We start from the raw sequence: 23,442 nt of genomic DNA on the forward strand, positions 1-23,442 counted from the left end.
TAAACTCTGACTTTGGTTCTGGCCCTTGGCTCTGGCCTCTGATTCCAGCTGTGATCCTTGGTTCTAGCATCTGGCTTCTAATTCCTGTTCTGATTGCTAAGCCTGATTCCTGCTCTAGGCCTGGTCACCGACAGACTGTGATGATTCCTAGCATAAGGCACATGGGGATGAGTGAGAGGATTCCTGGAACCTTTCCCCTTTGTGTGTATCCGTCCAAGAACCAGAGACAATCTGACTCTAACAAGACCAAAGGAAAGAATCTTCCCATCTTGGGACTAGTTTATACCCAGATTTATTTCATAAAGAGTTCCCTGCTGCTCAGTCAGAACAAGTGTCCACAGCAAATGGAGATACAGTGAGATACATCCAAAAGGCAACCTCACATCCCTATGTCACATGTGGAGAAATACATATTTAAAGACAAATGAAGGGATGCAGCTACAGCACATGTGTAGATGCACATATTGAATGGCTCTACGTGTCCATGGAGGGCCTTGCCTATATATGGTACAGTATGTCTCAGGAGACAGGACTGCCTGCAGTGGAGGTCAGGCTGTGCCCCAGGGTCAGAGGACTGGACTGAGCAGCAGCCTGAGGAGTTTTGTTTCCTTTCCTGACTATGTTAATTGGTACCTTTTTTTATTTTGCTTCCTTGCTATAGTTATTATCCCTCAGGGAAAAGCCCTTGCTGGCTGTGACTGTCTGTCATTCTCCTGAATCACTTCACCAGCTTACACAACCAAAAAGAGTAATGTCTAATGCTCCTGCTATATTACTTAAATATACTGTTGACTGAGAGCAACCAGGAAGTAGCTGTCCTTTAGTCAAACACAAGATATTGGACTCAACACAGGGATAACGGGGTGACGTTTTATGGCTTGTGTTACACAGGCGAGACTAGATGAACTAATGGCCTCCTTTGGCATTAAAATCTATGAATTGATCAGATATGCACTACACTAGCATTCAGTTGCCATGAACAGTAGGTAAAAGGAGTAATACAGATCACATGCCTGAAGACCAACAGACACCAGCGCTAATGAGAGGCACAAGAGAGCCAAATGCTTCCAGCACCTGAGATGTTCATAAAAATCATATGACTGCACACCTCAGAGAAATGGGAAAGCGTAGTTCTACTCTGCAAAGGGACTATGTAAAAATGCTAACATCTTATTCAACAGATCCCTTTCCTGAGTATATTCCAAGCCAGGTTTGCTGACCTTAGCGACAAAAGAGTTTGGGGTTTTTACTACTTATTTACTCCCTTTACTATTCAGGAGCCAACACATTTAAATGAGTTTAAACTGTGGATTCTGTCCCTTCTTGTATATGAATAATAGCATTTACTAAATTCCAATCAGTTACACTTGTATGAACCCATGGGTGACAATGAGCTGTGTAGGTGTTACTGAAAGATTCATTTAACCATCAGAATCTTTTACTGGTGAGAATGCATGTGATAGAAAGAAACTAGCTTTTTTTCTTACAAGCACAAGTAATGTATGTGGGGCTGTAGGTCAGGGAAAAAACCTCTTGTGAGAAGGACACGTTTGTTTGGAGTAACTGAGCTACAATAAACACTGATCTTCATGATTACAGAGTCACTCTCCAGAGTAGAGCCATACTTTAAGCTCAGCTTTGCATGGGAAATAGAAATGGCATACTTTATGGCTTGCTTTAATGAAAGGGCCAGCATAGTGTTTCTAAAGTTTCTAAGTTCTACACTGTTTTCCAGATACTTTAAATTAACATTTCAAGTCTCTTTGACAGGTGGCTAAAGCTTCAGTTTTGCATCTCATCCTAAAGTCAATAACTTCAGCACCACAAGATCACCCTAATACCTTTCCTCTAGATTCTGTATTGAGTCAAACATCGGGTACTAGCTACCTTTCCCTGGTTTTCCTGAGAGGCCTCCCATACAAGGGCTGACCACGCACTACTATGCTTAGGTTATTCAATCTGAGGAGCTCAGACCCCTAAGAAGGGAGTGGGTGGGTGAGATTCTGTGGCCTGCATTGTGCAGAAGGTCAGACTATATGATCATAACGGTTCCTTCTGACCTTAAAGTCTGTGAGTCTATGAGTCTAAGTCACGGTGACATGGCTTCAATTTCTGAGTGCTGCTGTAGGAAGAATCTGTTTAAGCTACTAAATAAGATTCTTACATTTCTTTTAAATATTGCTTGATATTCCTGAGTTTACTGTCCACCTTGAGGTACCCAAGTGCCATAGAAAAACTGAAAGACTTGACTCCAGAGAGGGTGAGATGGCCTGAATTGTATGGCACAAAGAGAATTCCTCTGCCAACAGAGACTTGTAACACGTGGGATTGAATGTGAAACTTCAAAGCCAGGCCTTATGATTTACTTATCTCTATCTGTCACACAGCAGGTGAGGGCAAAAAGACAGGAAAGGGACAACTCTTCCAGAATTCCTTTCCCCAAATACGAGTGTAATTTTTCCAGAGCTGTGCAGAATGGGCAATACTGAGAAAGTCTGGTCTGTTTGTCATGGTGGCGCATTTGCTAAAGAAGGAGCTGGAACTCTGTCATCCCCACTGGGCTGAGTTAAGGGTGCTGTGCTTTGTCTGGTGTCTGTGCGAGCACTTCAGTGTCCCTCTCTGAGCAGAGGAGTGTATGTTCTGTTAGATGCCTAAATTTCCTTACTCTTGTGGTTTTCTGTCAGGTATGTTGTATATAGAACTCTTACATTGAACAAGAAATTTGAAAAACACTTCAGGAAGATGATGACTGAGACTCCTCTGTTACTTGAATGGAGCTCTGAGAACCATAAATGGAGCAAAGAGGCTGTCAGAGGCTCTCTTTTTTCCTATCTCCTTAACTAGCATTCAATATGAGAGCAAACATTACATTCATTCCACTGATTTCACAGTGTGTGATCTGCCTCATGCTTGGATTGAAAGTTATTATTTAGGCAGTTAGGAACTAGGTCAGAGAAACACACTAGGGTTTTTTATCCTTCTTTTCTCTTCATCAAGTTGTAAAGGAATTGGATGATTTTTGACAGTTACATAAGTCATTATATAAGTGCAAGGAAAACTTCATGCATTTAGACCAAAATTCTTAAACATGTCCACTAATTTCAGGATATCCAGGTGTCTCAAAGTGGGCACTCAGACACTCAGGCACTTAAATTTAGAGGATATTTTGAAATTGGGTCCTTAGGTCAGTGCTTGGTGTATCATAAATCTATATCATAAATTATTACTTTCATGTAATGACATAAGTACTCTTATATACAATTAATAGTAGGAAAATAAGTGTCACCTAGACTGTACCCTTCCTGCTCACACAAAATGTCAGTTTCTTTGCTTTAAGTTACAGTAGATTTTTTGAAGGGGACTGTAAAATAAGGATCAGTAATAGGACATGATACCTTTTGGAATCTCCAGTTCCAATTCAACCCAGATTGGATTGGATTATTTATTTTAAACTTTTTTTCTGCAAAGTACAACTAAATAGCTTTGGCCAACACACAGTAGTGGGCAGTATCACACTCTTATGTCTCAGGCATTTGTTCTTGCAAACACATAGAGAGGACTTGTCTTTTTAGACATTAGATACTATTGCAACAATCCATGCAGTTCTACTACTGGAAGCAACAGTGGGTGCTTAAGTGTAGATATCTTCCCCCTTCAAACTACCCACTGCCAAAGATCATGCAAATCTCAGATTGGACTATTCAGTCACGTGAGACATTGCAAACCATCTACACCATAGGCTGCAATTCCCACCACCTCTCATAGACGAAAGGATGTCAACAAAAGTCTTCGCAGGATCAAGGCCATAGTTAGCAGCCAAAAGAGAAGTGGGCAGCTATATTATACAAAAATGGTCACAACGAATGGTCAATATGAATAAGCGTTTCACAATCTGTTGGAATGTGAAAATGTATTTGTTGTTGTTTTTCATATAAAATCAGTCTTCGCAGAAACTGAATGAAACAGGATGTAGTTTCTACAGAGCAAGAGCTCAAATTAAATTCACGGACAAGGAACTTTGGCCCAGATTCTCAAAGCTATTTAAGTGCCTAATGCCCAATGGTCTTTGATTTTCAAAATTCAGTAAATTTTCAAAACATATTGTGAACCTGAGAAAGTTAGTTTTGCGCACATTTCCAGAGTTGGAAAAACTGAATATTGTTTGGCATGTTTGATATTATGTTGCTTCAGAAAAACTCAGAGCTACAGGTTAATGTTAAAATTCTGGTTTAATATTCACAATAGATGAGGTAATTATTTTTTTCACTGATTATAATTATTTAGCAATGCCTGAATTACATTAGAGAAAACCTTCAGTGTTGTTAGTGCAATGTGTGTTCTGTCATTGTAGGGTCACAATGGTGAAATGAAAAATTAGTTTATAACAGAGGTTATCAACTGTGGTCTGCAGACCACCAGTGGTCCGCAAGTTCCATTCAGGTAGTCCGCAGATAGTTCCCTCTAAGGTGCATGCCTGGACAGCCACACACACGAGAGAATGAAGGGCCATCCACCTAATTAGTGAAGTCACGCAGGTGTGGCTCCACTAATTAGGTGCCTGGACCCTGGAGAAGAGACATATGTAAGGTGAGGTGGTGGCCTCAGGAGAAATAGGGGGTAGGTGGGAGGGGGAAGTGGGGTGAGAAGAGGGGGTGGGGGGAATTTGGGAAGTGCAGGGCTGCAGTGGCCAGAGAAAGAGCTGACTTTCCCCAAGGGCTGCGGCTGCCGGGGAGAAACAGGCCTCCTTCCCAGCCTCAGCTCTGTGGCTGCTGTGGTAAGGGAGAGATCCCTCTTCTTCCCAGCCCCAGCTCAGGGGCTGCCATGGCAGGGGAGAGAGGGCACATCCATCGCATTAGAAAGGTAAGACTACTGATATTAAAATATGAGTTGTGTGCTTTTATTTGTAGAACAAAAAACATTAATTATTATTAAGGGTTTTTTATATAGTGCTTCTATCCAAAGTGCTTTACAGTAGTTAGTTAACAGTACAAACAACATTTGAAAGATCATTAAGTGGTCTGCTGAGACCCTCAGCAATTTTCAAGTGGTCTGGGAAAAAAAAGTTTGAGAACCACGGGTTTATAAAATGTTACTATACATACCAGGAAAACACAATATACATGAAAGAATACAGTATGTGGCCCAAATTCAAAACTGGGATAAGTTACTCCAGGTCCTCTTAAATAAGTGGAGTTGCATCCACTTAATATCGGGGTGAAATCCTAGCTCTATTGAAGTCAATTTTTGTCATTGACTTTGGCAGGGCCAGGATTTCACCTTAGTCTGAAATTGACCCTATTATGGGTATGTCTACACTGCAATTAGACACCTGCATCTGTCTCATGCCAGCTGACTTGGGATCATGGGGCTCGAACTAAGAGGCTGCTAAACTGCAGTGTAGACATTTGGGCTCAGGCTGCAGCTGAAGCTGTGGAACACTCCCAACTCTGAGTGCTAGAGCCCGAGCTCCAGCCTTCATCTAAACATCTACATTGCAATTAAACAGCCCTTCACCTGAGTCCCACAAGCCCAGTTAGCTGCCATGGGCCAGCTATGGGTTTTTAACTACAGTGTAGACATACCTTATGTCTCTGCCACATATGCTGAATAATACATACTCATAGACTTTAAGACCAGAAGGGACCATCGTGATGATCCAGTGTGACCTCCTGCACATTGCAGGCCACAGAACCTCACCTACCAACTCCTGTAATAGACCTCTAACCTCTGGGTGAGTTACTGAAGTCCTCAAATCATAGTTTAAAGACTTCAAGTTACAGAGACTCCACCATTTACATTAGTTTAAACCTGAAAGTGACCCATGCCTCACATTGCAGAGGAAGGCAAAAAAAAAAACCCAGGGTCTCTGCCAGTCTGACCCGGGAGAAATTCCTTCTTGACTCCAAATACGGTGATCAGTTTGGCAAGTCCAACCAACCAGACACCTGCAAAAGAATTCTCTGTAGTAACTCAGAGCTCTTGCCATCTAGTTTCCCATCATGGGCTGTTGGGAATATTTCCTGTCAGCAATCACAGATTGGCTACATGCCATTGTAGGCGATCTCATCAGACCATCCCCTCCATAAACGTATCAAGCTCAAACTTGAAACCAGTTAAGTTTTTTGCCCCCACTGCTCCTCTTGGAAGGCTCTTCCAGAACTTCACTCCTCTGATGGTTAGAAACCTTCATCTAATTTCAAGCCTAAACTTGTTGGCCAGTTTATATCTATTTGTTCTTGTGTCAACATTAGCACTTAACTTAAATAATTCCTCTCCCTCTCTGGTATTCATCCCTCTGGTATATTTATAAAGAGCAATCATATCTTCCCTTAGCCTTTGTGTGGTTAGGCTAAACAACCCAAGCTCTTTGAGTCTCCTTTCATACTAAGGGCCTGATCTTCAAACACTTATGGATGTGCTTAACTTTAAGCACACAAGGAGTCCCACTCAGATAACTGTAACCATGTGAGTAGCTTACATGAGCACATCATACATATTTGCAAGATTAGATACAATATATTATATTGCAAGAACAAGACAAGAAAAAAACCTAACAGAGGTATTCTTAGTACAGATTAAAACCAGTATGTGATATTATCTGTCAAATTCTGCCTCTGAGTACAAATGGGGTTTCATTGCACAGAATTTGTCTCTCTGTATTATTCATGACACTAGAGTTGGCTTTGATGAAAGAATATTCTATTACTCATTTCCCGTCTTTGATAAGTACAGTATTTACTTTAAAATTACACTTACTTTATGTTTTAGGAATCTCGTATATTTCTGAGGGGTCACCAGGATCTTTCCTCCCTATTTACTAGAAGGCATTTTCCAGTATGCAATGGAAAATTATTTCAACTATTACATCGAAGCAAAATTTGACTGAACTAAAATAAGTGGTTACAATAATGAATTAATAAAGGACTCAACTCAGAAGAAATTAAGGGGGTTTGAATTTATATATAGTGAATGCATTGAAATAAAAAGTTATGAAAATCAACTTTTGTGCTTTGCATGAATAACAATTCTATCTTCTTTCAGTGCTCGCTATTTAAATTTTAAAAATATCAGTGACAATAGGCAGAGTTGGAAAAATGCAAATTATTGCTCCCTGAAGACAGCAGAATGTTTTGACTAACAACATTTTTTCATTAATAACCATTCTCCTTTAATTAATTCACTGATATTCAGTTTTAATCCTGTGAATTGTAAATAGAATATCACTAAAAAGTTTCTCCCAAACAATTTCTCATAAAAAATTAATTATTTATAGTGAAATGTCAAACATATCAAGCACTATCATCATATTGAAAGTGCAGACAGAGCTGGAATCAAAACACACACATTTTAAATGTATATTGTGGGTCTTCCCTGGGAGTGAAAGGATGTCCCTTAACTGAAGCACAGGATTGAGAGCCACAATGTCCAGCCTCTGTCACTGGTTCTGATACAGAAAATCTGTATGACTTCCAACAAATCACTTATTCTCTCTGTGCCTCATTTGAGATATTTAAAAATAGGATCCTAAATTCATATTTTGGTACCCACCTGGTTTTCCGAAGTACTGAATATGTAATTCCTGTTATCCTCATTCTCTCCGTATAGCCTGATCTATACTAGGAAATTTGATAGGTATAATTTCATCACTCAGGCATGTGAAAAATCCACCACCCTAAGAAACTCAGTTAAACCAACCAAACCCCCAGTGTAGTCAGTGCTAGGTCGATGCGGACCTAGCTACCACCTGTCGGGTAGATGGATTATCTATGACAACAGAAAAAACTCTCCCCTTGGTGTAGGTAGCATCTTTACTGAAGTGCTATAGCTGCTGCAGTTTTAAGGGTAAACAAGCTCTATGGTGGAGCTAGGGGCAGATATGATAATTAGGACACCCTAATGTGTCCTAATGCCAGCAAGTTAAAGAAGTATGGGCTGAATGAATGGATGGTAAGGTGGATAGAAAGTTGGCTAGATCATCAGGCTCAATGGGTAGTCATCAATGGCTCCATGTCTAGCTGGCAGTCGGTATCAAGCAGAATGCCCCAAGGGTCAGTCCTGGGGCCGGTTTTGTTCAATATCTTCATTAATGATCTAGAGGATGGCATGGACTCCACTCTCAGCAAGTTTGCAGATGACACTAAACTGGGAGGAGTGATAGATATGCTGGAGGGTAGGGATAGGATACAGAGGGACCTAGACAAATTAAAGGATTGGGACAAAAGAAACCTGATGAGGCTCAGCAAGGACAAGTGCAGAGTCCTGCACTTAGGACAGAAGAATTCCAAGCACTGTTACAGACTAGGGACCAAAAGGCTAGGCAGCAGTTCTGCAGAAAAGGACTTAGGGGTTACAGTGGACGAGAAGCTGGACGTGAATCGACTGTGAGCCCTTGTTGCCAAGAAAGCTAATGGCATTTTGGGCTGTATAAATAGGGGCATTGCCAGCAGATCGAGGGATGTGATCATTCTCCTCTATTCGACATTGGTGAGGCCTCATCTGGAGTACTGTGTCCATTTTTGGGCCCCACACAACAAGGATGTGGAAAAATTGGAAAGAGTCCAGTGGAGGGCAACAAAAATGATTAGGGGGCTGGAGCACATGACTTACGAGGAGAGGCTGAGGGAACTGGGATTGTTTAGTTTGCAGAAGAGAAGAATGAGGGAGGATTTGATAGCTGCTTTCAGCTTCCAAAGAAGATGGATTTAGACTGTTGTCAGTGATACCAGATGACAGAACAAGGAGTAATGGTCTCAAGTTGCAGTGGGGGAGGTTTAGGTTGGATATTAGGAAAAACTTTTTCACTAGGAGTGTGGTGAAACACTGGAATGGGTTATCTAGGGAGATGGTGGAATCTCCTTCCTTAGAGGTTTTTAAGGTCGGGCTTGACAAATCCCTGTCTGGGATGATTTAGTTGGGAATTGGTCCTGCTTTGAGCAGGGGGTTGGACTAGATGACCTCCTGAGGTCCCTTCCAACCCTGATATTCTATGATTCTACATTTATGTTGCCCCAAACCTCCATGGTTCTGTGTTTTATTCCAGCTGCCCTTGAGACAGTCTGGTAGCTGGGGAACTCTGAGGTGTAAAGGAGACTGGGCCATACACTTTTTTCCTCTGCCATGTTCCTTATGCGGCGAATATATAGCTCAGGAGTTATTTCAGTGGCTCTATGTCACCATTATGTTTCCCTAAAATAAGGGAATTCTGAAGCAATTGTTCAAACCTCTTTTATGGCTGCTTTCACTGCCAGAGCAGCACAAAACAGTCTTAACGTATCAGAAAATCTGGCATTAAATATTTGGTTATTACATAAAGGCATAGGCAAAATTTGACTTCTGTCTGTCAGGGGGCAGCTCCAGTCAGGCCAATGAGGCTGTGAGTGGAGGGCAAATTCCACACCTGTCCGAGGCTTGCAGTTTTGGAGGGGCAATGCCCTTCCTGGTCCCCCAAACTATGCCCATGCTAAAGAGCAGAGTCTACCATCTTTGACATAATTAGGAGATCCACTTTGGGTTGAGGGTAGTGTATTATGGTGCACTGGTTAAGATTATGTTACAGAGTGCAGCTTTAAACCTTTATTTTGTTAAAAAAAAACTTGGTAAAATGGCAATAACAAAACAGAATATTTTGAATTTTTTGTAATGATGATGAAAGATGAATTGATACAGAAAGAATAAGAGTTCAACTATCAGCCCTTGTGGTAACTTTTTCACTGGATTGTCTCACTTTTCCTGTTACTTCGTTTGCAAGAAATCTAAAACACTGTGAGATCTGACCCTGGGCAACATTATTGTTCATTATGTGCTGATTCCTAGAATATCAGTTCTACATTTACAATGTTTTCCTCTAAACATTTAATAAATTTTTAGTCCTAGTGAAAATGCCAAAGCAAACCCCCACAATTATCATTTGGCCATAAATCTCAGGAGAAAGTTCCTTGTCTTTGGAAAAAGGCGTCCCAGAGTTCAAGTCTCGCCTCTTGCTACACAGGCTGTTTAAATTCTCAAGCATTTCAGCACTCCTATTATTGACTACAACCATGACCCCTAACTTAGAAAACAGGGAATCACTGCTAAACACTCCCTCCCCCTTATTTAAATAAATTAGTACAGAACTCATGCCAGGTCACTCCAGGCCCAGGACCTGGTCACTAATATGACAAACCATAAATCTTATCTGCTGCTTGACCCTGCCTTTCAGAGTGACTAACCCAGTTTCAGGGATGCTAAGGCTATAAACTACTGCCTGGATCCACAAGTGAACCCAGAAAATCACTGGAAGGCACAAAGCTTGAGTTATACACCCAGGGGGTCTGTCTACACTGCACTGAACAACCCCTGGCTGGCCCCCCAGCGGGTCAGGGAGCTGGGGCTGTTTAATTGCTGTGTAGACGCTCAGGCTTCAGCCCAGGCTCTAGGGTCCTGCAGGTGCAGCCCCTGTGCGCGACTATCCCCCGCTTGACCAAGGGGGAAGCGAGCCCCGCTAACCCGCCTGGGGTTCGCAGTGCGAGAGGGCTCGATGGGCGATGCGGAGTTACGGGACGAACGAGGCCGCCCGGAGCCGCCGCTGCCCTAGGGCTTGTGGGCGGGGCAGGGCACGTCCCGGCTGCAGGCCCGTGGGGGTGAGGGTGGGGCCTGGCTACCCCCCCCATGGTTTCTGGTTACCATAGAAACAGGCGGGAGGGCCGAAACGCGACCTCTGGCCTGACGTGAGTGCTGACGTAGGAGGCCGCGGGGAAGACGAAAGCGGAAGCGGGGAGCAGGATGCGGCTGCACTGAAACTCCCCTGACCGCTGCGCCGGGAGAGGCTCCGCCATGGAGGTACCGGGAGGAGCCGCCGGGCTGATGCGCTGGGGCGGGGCCGGGCCGGGCCGACGGCCGCTGCTCTCCCTGAGCGGGGCCGGGGGGGAATTAACCCGTCACTGGCGGGCGCCCCCTCCCCGCACGCGGTGGGACCGGGGCCGCGGCAGCATCTCGCTGGGTGTGACCTTGGGCGCGCGCGCCCCCCCCCCTCGCCGCCGGTCCCCCTCCTCCCAGGCGGGGCGGGGCGGAGGAGAGCGTGGGTGACCCCTCCCCCTCCCCTGGCGTTCCCGGGGGACCCTCCTGTGCGCGCCCCGCCCCTGGCTGCTGTGCGCGGCTACAGGGAAGCGCTGCACGTGAACCCGGTGGCCTCAGTGTCACCCCTGGCTTTACATTTAGTCTGTTTATAAAACGAGAGTCCAGCCTCATTTCTGCCTGGAGCCTTGGGAAGCCACCACTAGCAGAGAGGGGTCACTGGAAAACTGCCCATCAGAGGTGTTTAGGGGTTGGCAGGAGGAGAACTGTCTACATCCTCGCACTTCACACTGCTTGTGACTGTTTTATGGTAACAGCAGGGTGGTGGTGATTGCCCCAGTAAACGAGCCCACATGCACTTTTCCAGTCTGGTATCTTCCTTGTGGGAGCAGAGCCAATCGCATGCTTCAGAGGAAAGTGAAAACACTGTTATGCATTGGCTGGGTTAGTCAGTGTCACCCTGGGAGGTAAAATTACATACTGACCACAGCTGGGGGTGACTAGATCAATACTGACTTAGAAGTTTTATAGTCTAATAAGAGCACTCAAGCTCTATGGGACCTTGACAATATTTTAGAAGTATGCTAAATGAATAGTGTTCCTCAGTTCTGCAGGTCAAATGAAGTAACCAGTGACTGCATAAATATAGTGACAAGTAATTTCTATCACACACAAGCATGGGGGCATGTATATTTCATGTAACTTTTTTGCAGTTACAAAGAGAAACAAAGATACTTCCAAAGGAAGTTTCAAGTCATTTGTATTTGCCTGTGGAATAAACTGAAAAATCCAGTGTGATTCCCTGGACTTAACAGTTATGTATCAGGAATGTGATCACATCTCAGAACATGGCATAGTTTGGTGTGATTGGTTTAAAGATGTCTCGAATTGGTATATTTTCTACAAAACTTTAGTTTAGGATTGGTACTTCTCTGTAATCTGTTTGCATTGTAGTTACCTAACTAGAAGCTGATTTAATTGCAAATTATTAAAATAGACTATCAAAATTTTATTCATGTAAAATAAACATGAAAGTAAGTTAATCTACTCTGTTAGTGTGAAAAGAATGGTGAATCAAGCATACAATTTTTATAGTACGGCAATATTACCTACAGCATGGCAGAAAAATCTTGTGTTGCTACACAGCTTACGCTGTCTCTTATCCTGACTGTTCAGAGTTGCTGTAAGGTCTCTGTGTGGAGTCCCAATCCTTTTTTCATATGCCCCTGCTTGAACTTTGAGCTTATACTTGCAGTGTCTCTTCATGTTCAGAGCTCTCCAGTGACCCGAAACTCAGAAAGGAATCCAACAAAAAGTGGAAACAGACAATCTGCTAAGGAAGAGTACAGAAGAGCACAAGCATGTATGGAAAGGTTAAGGCACAAACTGAGTTACGCCTAGCAAGGGACGTAAAAGGCATTAAGAAGAGGTTCTTTAAATACATTAGGCGCATGAGAAAGATGAAGGAAAGCGTAGGTCCTCCGCTTAAAGAAATGTGATTTAGATGAAATTACTGTAAAGTGAAAGACTATTCTTGAAAAGTGGTTTTCAATGTTTGTTGTCAAACTGGGAGGGCACATCTAGTGGGGGTCAGTCCTGGGGCTGGTTCAGTTAAATACTTTTATTAATGACTTGTGTAATGGAATGTGAGTATGCTTCTAAAATTTGTTAATAATACCGTGCTGGGAGGGATTGCAAGAACTTTGGAAGACGGGTATAGCATTCAAAATGACCTTAAACTGGAGAATTGGTGTGAAATGAACAAGAGGAAATTCAATGAAGACAACTGCAAAGTCACTTAGGATGGAAAAATCAAATGCACAGCTACAAAATGGGGGAAAAAACTGGCTAGATGGTACTGTTGAAAAGGATTGGGGCATTATAGTGGACCACGAATTGAACATGAATAAACAATATGATGCAATTGCAAAAAAAGGTTAATATTATTCTGGTGTACATTAACAGAAGTGTTTCATGCAAGACATGGAAGGTAATTGTCCCACTCTACTCAGCAATGGTGGAGGTCTCAGCTGGAGTACCATGGCCAGTTCTGGTCAAAACACTTTAGAAAAGATAGTCAAATTGGAGAGAGTCCAGAGGAGAGCAACAAAAATGATTAAAGGTTTAGAAAATCTGACCTATGAGGAGAGGCTGAAAAACTGAGAAGAGAAGACAGATAAGTCTTCAAATATGTTAAGTGCTGTTATAAAGAGGACAGTGACTAATTGATCTGTCTCTGTTGACAATAGGACAAGAAGTAATGGGCTTATCTGCAGCAGGGGAGATTTAGGTTAGATATTGGGTTAAGTTCCAAGGGAGGTTGTGGAATCCCCCTTCATTGGAGGTTTTAAAGAAAAGGTTGCACAAATACCTGTCAGGGGTGGTCTAGGTCTACTTAGCCCCAGGGGCTGTACTTGATGATAACTTTTTAAGGTTCCTTCCACCCCTACATTACTATAATTGTCTCTTCCCAAATATACATGAACATTAAATCACCTTCCAAACCCAGACCAAGATGATGATGTAAACCTCTTTGAATATGGTTTGGGAGATCCTACCATAAAATCACTGTTCATTTAAATGGCGCTCTTCCTCTAGCATTTTCATTTGTCCACATCTTTAAGGCAGGTCTTTTGCTAGGTTATCAAGCCATACTTTCTGGACCAGTTGTAAACAGAATAAGTAGATTTTGCCCCGCCTTTGTATACCAGCTCTTTGGATAGAAATCCCATATCTAAAAGACAGATTTCTAAGAATATATTGGCTCATGACATCATGCTGTGATGGATGTCTGAACTCATTTCTTCCATTCTTCTTTTTAAATCTTAATTTTCTTGAGTTCCAAGTTCTACTAGAGCTGTTAACTACTGTCAGGGTACAACACGCTCTTAACCAGTTCCATTATTAGTCTAATGAAGAGTTCAGTTCTGACATGCTGTGCTTTTTGTTTTGTTTTTCAGGTGCAAGATGCTGGACAAGATATGGCGGTTTCCTATGCCACACCAGGAAGCGGTAAATCGAAGGTAAACTTTCTTTACAAATGTAACTGATTTGGACAGATTTACAACCTGCTACACTAGCTGCTGCTGGGGGAATAATCAAGAGAGATTAATTTTAAAAGGTAAACATTGACTCCTCTATTTGCCAAAATTAAGTTGTGGTTGTTAAACCTAGAGAGCCCTGTTAAACTTTGGAGAATGCTGAAAAAAAATCTTGTTAATGCTATTGGCAGTTATTACTGGAAGCAGATGTACTAACCCTTTAGAAAACACTTAGCGGCATCCAGTTCAAACAATGGACTTTTCATTTCTTTAGTGTATAGATTCCTTCATTTAAATTTACTTCCCACTTGTACAATGAAGTTAAGACAGTATGCCATGTTAAAAACATTCAGCAATTTACATTATTCTCAAATGCCTCCTTAGCTTTTTCAATTTGGCAGACCTTATATTTTTTTTACTTGTTTGAAGATTTTTAATCCATCTCTGAATGCTAACCCTTCATAACTGAGTCTTACTTTCACATTTATATTGCCTCCTTAGGCCCTGTGGAGTAAACTTGTAAAAGTTAATGCAGAATTAGTGGGTCACTTATATGGCACTATACGTTTAAATTGTGTTTACAGACATATGATATGACGTGTTTCAGTCCCTAAATTTTAATATCTTGAAAGTCAGACATTTAATATTCCTTGTTTTCAGTGTTCTAGTCATCAGGCATAGATTACAAAACATGCTTTCCTTATCACATTTTACAGCTGGATACGCTGTCCAAGGAAGATCTCATCAAATTTGCGAAGAAGCAAATGATGCTTATGCAGAAAGTGAAGTCAAGATGCACAGGTACCACACAGAAAAGGAATTTATTTGGCTGTTCCTAGAGTTTTGTATTACTTTAAAAAAAAAAAAAAAAAGTAGGTGTAAGGGGAAGGGACCACCCTGGGCCACTTCCCCAGAGCCCTGCACCTTTTTCACCCTTTTCTCAGGGCCTTGTTCTGATGGAGTCCCAACAGCCAGCCCAGAGCTCCTTGCTCTTTTTCCCCCACCCCCATTTCTGCCAGCTCTGCTCTCGCCGAGGTCCTGTCACTTCCTCAGCTATCCACACTCCTCCAGTTCCAGCAAGGAGTTGATCTCATGCTGGCCCTGCAGCTCTTCTTATACTAGTCTGCTGGGTCCTGATAGGGGCTGCTGGAGCAGCCAATTTGATTGGCTATGTCCCCCGCAGCCACTCTAGACACCTTGGATGACTTTTTTCATTGCCCTTTTCTGGGGTGGGATGTGACAGGGCCACAAGGCCTCCAGCAGGGGGCCCTCAGAGGGTCTTGTACACCCTGTCACAGGTGGAGATAGAACTATATGTTTTGCTTTTTCCTTTCACTGATGTAGTGCTTCACAACTTTTAACCCATCTATTTAAGGCAAATACTACATTTTTATATACCAAGTTTCAGCCTAATGTACATTTTGATGACTATGTGACTTTTGAATACTAATATGCCAGGAAATTCTTAACTTACACTGAGTTGGTGTTTTGAAATTTTAAAAATCTGATGTCATTACTATACTAATGTAATACATTAATTATATTTATGATCTCATAAAGTGACTGATTCTCTTCTAAGTGAGTAGCTGCTCTTTGAAATGTGAAACAGCCTTATGGTGAATTTTTTTTATATACATTTTATTTGTTTTAGAATTGGAAAAAGAGATTGAACTCAAATCAAAACCAGCTGCTGGAGGAGCTGATGATATTATTCAGGTGGGACTATATCATTTTTTTTTTTGAAGTACTATACATAATAAGTGACCCCTGGAAATCTTTCCACTGGTGGTGTTTACTGAATAGCAAACTATTTTACTTAGACTATCCGGGGCCAGTCCTTCTCATGCACTTAAGACACTTTCTTTGTCATTCTCCACCAAGTGTTACGAGTCTACTTCGTATATGGAAATATTTAATTTTTGTGTCAGTTTTATGACAAATTACTAGTAAAATGTTAACTTCTTTTCTTAAGTTCGTTCTTCTATAGGAGAGTAGTTCAGCTCATGATGAACATTTGCACTGCCACTATAAAAAATGGGGCAGCAGTTTTACTCAGTCCAACAGTTAAAAAGAGCTTTTTATTTTATGAATTTATCACAATAAATACACTTTTCAACTATTTTTAGATTTGAACTGGCACTTTGAGTTTAGTAGTGAAAGCACCTATCTTGCTGAAAGTATAGTAACTTATGTAGCTACTCAGATGAAAAGTTAGTGTAAGAACCTGTAAACTACTGAAACAAGATTCAGATTGTTTAAACAATTATTTACACACAGCTTTTTTTCTGGAGGTATAAATAATAAAATAGGACACCAGTTTTCCAATGCAGCAAGTTCATTCTGCTCAGTAGATTAACAGTGATAGGTGTTTAGTTAGCAGTATAGCTGTCGCTATACTCTGTCTTCTCTCTGTGGACTGAAGGTAATTATTGTAATGGGCTTGGTTTTCTGTTGCACAATATACAGCAGATCTCACAGCCAATATCTGAGCTCTGTACGATTGCCTCACAAAGGTTGCTGAGACTCTGCATTTTCACATTTTTTTCCTAACAGTCTTCTTGCTCTCTCTCCAAATTAGGCACTCTCAGAAAGGCTGGATGCTGTTCTTCTGGAAAAAGCAGAGATCCAACAGCAGTGCTTAGCCCTCAAAAAAGAAAATGCTAAAAGGAAACAAGAAGCAGAGGTAGTGAAATGAGCAATAACATGTTTCTGCTATAAACATTTCTAGTCCATGGTAGTTTTGTTTTCTAGTTTAATAATTATGATTGTATGGTTCACTTTTTAATCCCTTTTTTTCTCATTCTCTTTTGTTCATTGTTAGTTAATAATACTCATAGTTCGTATATTTTTAATTATAATCAACAATGTAAATACTTTCCCAAAATTATTACGGTATCCGTTTGCAAGTCTTAAAACAAATGGGTTATGCACAGACTAAATGGTCAGTGTCAGGTTGTCCTGCCCTGACTCAGGAGAGTGGGTACCTAAGTTGCCTCTAAGCGGCATGGCCACACACTAGGCTATCAAGGGCAATGCAGGCGTGCAGCCACAAGAGCCTGGACTGGGGAGAAGAGAGGTGTCTCTCCCCCAGCCCTAGGCTGCTGTGGCAAGATAGGGCTGGTGGGGAGTCCCCTCTCCCCACTGCAGCCTTGGGGCAGCCTGCACTGCAAACCCCTCAGCCCTAGCCCCACCGCAGAGCCTACATCCCCTGCTGGAGACCTCACTCCCCCACCACCACCCCGCACTTTGAACCCTTGGCCCAACCCCCACCATATTGGTGTACATAACAAAATTCATTCCACACATGGATGTAAAATATTAGAGGGAGCATTGGTGAGTACCAACCTCAGGGCAGACTATTAAGAACCAGGGCGCAAACCCCAAATTGGCTTTGGGTTTTGTAGTTAGATTTCACCAATCAATTTTCAAATGTAAACTCCCCAGGCGCTATAACAGCTTAAATATGGAGTCACGGAAAGACTCCTTGGGTTCTCCAATCTATCTCATCACCTAGGCAAGCTTACGCTTGTGATGGTCCTTTATACCATGAATCACAACAGCAGTCAGGTTACTTCCAGTCTCAAAGAACGAGCTGCTTACCTCAGGTCAATTGCTCCTTAGATCTCACATCAAAGACCACACTTGTAGTCAATCCTATAACAAACTACATACAGATTTATGACTAGGAAAAGAAGAGTTATTCACAAGGGTAAAACAGTTAAACATACATACACAAATGAGTTACATTCTTAAGTTTCAAAAAGTAATATAGAGCTTGCTTATTATAGAAGCTTCCATGACCTTTAGAGCTAACCCAGGCTAAGCAGCTGGGAATTCCTTGCTTGTGTCTAGGAACCCTGCCTCCAGAATCCAAGCAGCAATGAGATACAGTTCCTCCTTGTTAGGGGATTTTAATTCCCTTCCCCCCTTCTGCTCTGAACTGCAAACTCACAGATGGGAGGAATTCATTTCCAAAACTCATCTTCATGGGGAGTGGGAGAGAGTAAACAACAAAATCTTTTGTCCTTTTTAATATACCACTCCAATCTGTCCGGTGTTGATGGGCCTTCCTTGTTGGAAAGGACATAATACCTTCTGTTGGAGACCAGCATTTCACTCTAGTTAAGGTCTTTCTCCTGTCAAGTGATTTACACAGTTAAAAAGGCTTATAGTGCAGATCCTCAAATATTACCTTACCATATGGGATACAGATGTTATAAGTGAGATTAATGCTTTCAGCAACTCACAAGCATTCAATAAAGTTGCCACAAAACACGTTGGAATCCCAATACCTATTGTAACAATACCTAACATACAGGTGAACCAGACTGATTCCAGCTATGTATTTGCCAGTATTCAGTCAAGGCCTGGGGACCGTTAACAAGTTTAGGCTTGAAATTACGCACATCTTTCTAATTACAAGATGAGCAAAGTTCTGGAACAGCTATCCAAAGGGAGTAGTGGGGGCAAAAAAACCTAACTAGCTTCAAGACTGAGCTTAATAGGTTTATGGAGGGGATGGTCTGATGTGACTGCTTATAGTGGCATGTAGCCAGTCTCTGACTGCTAGCAGAAAATATATCCAACGGCCACTGATGGGGCACTAGGTGGGGAGGGCTCTGAGTTACTACAGAAAATTCTTTCCAAGGTGTCTGGTTGGTGGAACTTGCTGAAATGCTCAGAGTCCAACTGACTACCATATTTGGGATCTGGAAAGAATTTTCCCCTAGGTCAGATTAGCAGAGATCCTGGGGGTTGGGGGGTTTTCTTTCTCTGATCATGGAGCGTGGGTCACTTGCTGGTTTAAACTAGTATAAATGGTGGATTATCTGTAACTTGAAGTCTTTAAGCCATGATTTGAGGACTTCAGTAACTCAGCCAGGGGTTAGGAGTCTGTTACAGGAGTTGGTGGGTGAGGTTCTATGGCCTGCAATGTGCAGGAGGTCAGACTAGATGACCATGATGGTCTATCCTGACCTTAAAGTCTATGAATCTATGAGACCTTGGCATGAGCTGGCATCTGGTCCACCAGCATCATAGTCAGACCTTAGCAAAGTACTGAAAGAATCCAATAACTATCATACCTTAAAACGTTCCTTTCAGCTTCTCCTCTGAACTTGCCAACACTGTTACATTCTGTCTTTTGACCATGCATCCTGCAGTGAGTTTGCTGTTCCTAGTGTACCCTTTATCTCACCTAATTTGCTTGTACATTTTTTCTCCCATTCTAAATTAAGTCCTCAAATGTCATTTCCTCGTTCCAAATAATTTAGGATTTTAAGGTATTTGTTGTTAAGCCACAAAACTTAATGTGACTTCCATCTCTGGTACACTAGTCAACATCAAGGACTTGTTTATTCCAAACTCTTTCCCGATTTCCTTGGTTATCCATGAGACAGAGACCTTTGCAATTCAGAGATCACAATATCCAAATTTGCAGGTATGCAGGAATTACTTGATAAATTATTAGGTTGTAAAATTTAACCAGTTTAGTTAATAATATCTAACTTCCATATTAGCATGAGTTCAAATGGCATTTATTATGCAGATGAATTACTTTGTTACTGATTTTTCAGGTGGGGAAGTCATATACTGGGTATTCATCTATTTTTGGTTTTAGTTTGTGGCTTTCTTTCTATGTAATTATTGACATATATGTTTGTTTGAGGTTGCTGTAACTAAGACAGAAGAACTGCAGAAGCAGTTGGAACAATCAAGCGTTGACCACTTGAAAGATATTGAAGGCCTTAAGAATGAAGTAGTAAGAGCACAGTCCAAATACAATGAAGACTTAGCCAAACTGCAGGAAGAAGTTGAGAAACAAATGGGGCTTGCAGAACAGCTTGAACTTCACAGTAATCAACAAGAGGAAACTAAAAGACTACAAGAAGAGGTCCAGCAAATTAAGCATACATATGAGGAACAGATTTTATGTCTGAATAAACAGTTGGAAACTATCAGTGAAGATAAAAACAAAGAAATTGAAAATCTGCAAGAAGTTATCAAAACTAATTCTCAACGTTACTGTAGTGAAATCAATAATCTGCATGAAGAGCTTATGCAAGTAAAGGGTATACACCAGGAAGAGGTTTCAGAATTGATGTGTCAGCTTGAAGCTACTTCTAAAGAATATAAAGAGGAACGAAACCAGATAAATCGGCGAAAGCCAGACTTAACAGAGCAGGACTTGGTAAAAGAGGAAAGCATGAAGAGTGAATTATGTGCTAGTAATGAGAAATGTGAACATGAATTGAAGCAACTAAGAGAAGCTGTAAATGAAAATGAGGCAGATGTTACAGATGTACAAAGAGAGACTTATGTGAACACAAAAATGGAAGAAAAGGTCAACCGCTTAGAACATATTTTAAAAGAACTGGAATCTCAACATAGTATATTAAAAGATGAACTAACCTATATGAATAATGTTAAGTTAAAACTGGAGGAGGAAATTCAGCGCACAAAGGATGAATATTTTCATGAGCGGGAAGACTTGGAGTTTAAAATTAATGAACTGCAACTTGCTAAAGAAGATCATTGTTGTGTAATTGAAAAACTAAAATCAGAGCTCCAAGCAACAAGACACCAATATGAAATCACTGAAAAAGAGCGTAACCGAGAAGTTCAAAGTCTGAGAGAACAACAAGAGAGAGAGATTTCGGAACTACATCAGACTTTATTGTCAAGTTCAGAAAAAGAACATATGGCATTGGTTTTTGAAATACAGGATCTTAAGGAACAATATCAAAAGCTCATACAGGAGAAGGAAGAAGCAGTGTTCAATTATGAGAGTTTGAGGGAAACGCTGGAAACTCTACAAACTGAATTGGGGGAATCAGCTGGAAAGATCAGTCAGGAGTTTGAATCAATGAAGCAGCAGCAAGCTTCTGACGTCAGTGAGTTACAACAGAAACTCAGAGCTGCTTTCAATGAAAAGGATGCTCTTCTTGAAACAGTGAGTCGTCTTCAGGAAGAAGCAGAAAAATTATCATCTAAACAAGCTGAGGTGGAAGAACTTAAGCATAAAATAGTCAGCTTTCAGGAGGCGAATGAGGCAATGGTGATCTTTCTTGATCAAAAAGAGATCACAATAAAAGAACTGGAGGAAAAGGTGACTGCTCTTGCCTCTCAAAGAGATGGTATTTTAAGTGAACTGAAATGTTCAGGTGAAGAAGTAGAAAATCTCCAAGAAATGTGTAAAAAAGAACAAGAAAAGGTCCTGGAACTTCAGCAACAAGCAGAATTTGTTAACCAGTGCAACAGTGAACTGAAAAAAAATGTAGAGGATTTAATAGAGACACTAAAAGAAGCTTTAAAAGAGAAGGATGAGAATAACCAAAAGTTAGTGCAATTAGAGGAACAAATGGAAGCTCTCTCGCTTGATAGAAAGAGTCTGTTATCTCAAGCATATACTCTTCATAAGGAAAATGAGAAAATCAATAAGGAAAAAGACAAAATAAGTAGTAATCTGGAAAAGGTTACCTCTGAAAAGGAGGATTGGCTAGTATTTAAAGAACAAGCTGAAAGTTTAGAAAAGAAATTACAAATTGCTGTTGAAGAAAAAGACCATTTAACTTTGCTTCTTGAAAACAAACAAGCACATGCATTACTTGTCAAAACTCAGCTGTACGGTTTGCTTGAGCAAATAGGGTCCAGGCTTTCAGATGATGATAAGGAACATGATGCTATTAATTTACTGGAGTTTGCAAATGATTCCTTGGCAAAAATGAAAGAAGAAAAACAGAGCCTTACTTTGCAGAATGATGAAAAAGTTGTTAATTTACAGCAGAAGGTTGAGAGACTTCAGAAAGAAAATGTAGTTCAATGTACAGAGCTCAGATCTTTGCTGGAAAACTTTGAAAAAGAAAAGTGTCTCTTAGCAGAAAAATTAGAAGGAGCTTTGACAGAAAAAGCAGCATTGCAGCTAGACATCCAAGAGATGAAGAGTGCCAGTGAGAAAGCAAGGAATGAAAAACAAGATCTTCTAGCTTGTATTGAAGAGATCTCTCAAAAACTTGCATGTTATGAAAGCCAAATACAAGAACGACAGAAGGAATCTTTTACAGAAGAGCAAGAAAACCTAAAACTCGGTCTAGAACAAAGAGAGGCTGAACTTAGAAATGTGAAAGCCGAACTGACCTCTCTAAAGGTGATGCTTTTTGTTATTTCAGTATACAGACTAAACCTCTAACACTTAATGAAGGTTCAAAAGTATTTTCACTTTATTTCATGGCCCACCGCCCCCAATCAACTGATCTGCTTTTTTTCGATAAGTATTTCTAATGGAGAGTAAAAGCAGCAAAGAATCCTGTGGCACCTTATAGACTAACAGACGTTTTGGAGCATGAGCTTTTGTGGGTGAATACTCACTTCATCAGTCTGAAGAAGTGGGTATTCACCCACAAAAGCTCATGCTCCAAAACGTCTGTTAGTCTATAAGGTGCCACAGGATTCTTTGCTGCTTTTACAGATCCAGACTAACACGGCTACCCCTCTGATACCTAATGGAGAGTGCCTCACCAAGGAGGCAACGTTAAAGTTACTTTAGCATTAAAAGCTTACTTGAGCAAAATATAATCTTCTCCCTTTTCTCACAAATGATCTTTCATTTACAGGAGGGATGGCCTAGATGACTTAATAATGTCTCTTAGTTCTTAAATGTTATAAATCTACAACTTAAATAAGCACAACTTAAAGTTGGTGTTAGATAGTTATCTGCCCTGCCCTGTTTGTGGTAAGTTTGCTGGAACTTCCTTACATCAGAGCATTGTTAGTGCCTGATAATGACTGAGAAATAGCAGCTGGCCAGAACTACATGGTCTGTCCTTTCTTGTTCTTGACAGGGCAGGATGGAAAGTAGTTGCTATGAGGATGATTTCCCTGCCCTTACATTTTAAGTAACTTTGTAAATTATCAAGAAAACATAAAATTATACATAAACCATAATATTTATGTCTCATTCATATAGAAATAGCCCAGATTCTGGCCTTAAGTTTAGTAAATATTAATCAGCTTCTGATGGTGACATGCAAGGAATTTGCAAATACCAAAAATGTTTGTAATGTTTCATTATCTTTGTTTTATATCACAGGATTTCATGGAGAAGTCGTCTGTAAAAAATGACCAACAATCTTCCATAGCAGAACTAGAAGCAAAAATTGGTGCTTTTCTTATTTCTTTATATTTAATTAGTTGTGACTTTTAATCCATTATTTAACATACTTCATTTTTCATTTTTTTAACCCTAGTTTATGAGAAGTACTTAAAATAAGCAAATGACTTCCTGATGTCCAATAAGGGTTCAAAATATGCCTGTGGTCTGTTACCCTAACAGTTAATACTTTTATTTTAA

At 40.9% G+C, this 23,442-nt stretch overlaps 1 protein-coding gene across 5 annotated transcripts in view; it reads left to right on the plus strand.

The window, feature by feature from the left end:
* The first annotated feature begins 10,730 nt into the window (after positions 1–10,730).
* The window catches only part of GCC2 (GRIP and coiled-coil domain containing 2), a 44,009-nt gene continuing 31,297 nt past the window's right edge, over positions 10,731–23,442 (plus strand). For 4 of the 5 annotated variants that reach the window (XR_007769136.1, XM_050921507.1, XM_050921522.1 and 1 more), the window contains exons 1-7: positions 10,731–10,818; positions 14,013–14,075; positions 14,810–14,894; positions 15,745–15,809; positions 16,672–16,776; positions 19,762–22,239; positions 23,182–23,251. Coding sequence is in view for 4 of the 5 variants with exons in the window: in XM_050921507.1 (XP_050777464.1) it covers positions 10,813–10,818; positions 14,013–14,075; positions 14,810–14,894; positions 15,745–15,809; positions 16,672–16,776; positions 19,762–22,239; positions 23,182–23,251 (2,872 nt within the window). In the remaining variant the exon portion in view is untranslated. Of the gene's footprint in view, positions 10,819–12,301; positions 12,416–14,012; positions 14,076–14,809; positions 14,895–15,744; positions 15,810–16,671; positions 16,777–19,761; positions 22,240–23,181; positions 23,252–23,442 lie in introns of those variants that run through there. The other variant, XM_050921513.1, reaches the window with a different exon arrangement.

This window comes from Gopherus flavomarginatus, chromosome 1, assembly GCF_025201925.1.
Source record: "Gopherus flavomarginatus isolate rGopFla2 chromosome 1, rGopFla2.mat.asm, whole genome shotgun sequence".
NCBI classification, from domain to species: Eukaryota; Metazoa; Chordata; order Testudines; family Testudinidae; genus Gopherus; species Gopherus flavomarginatus.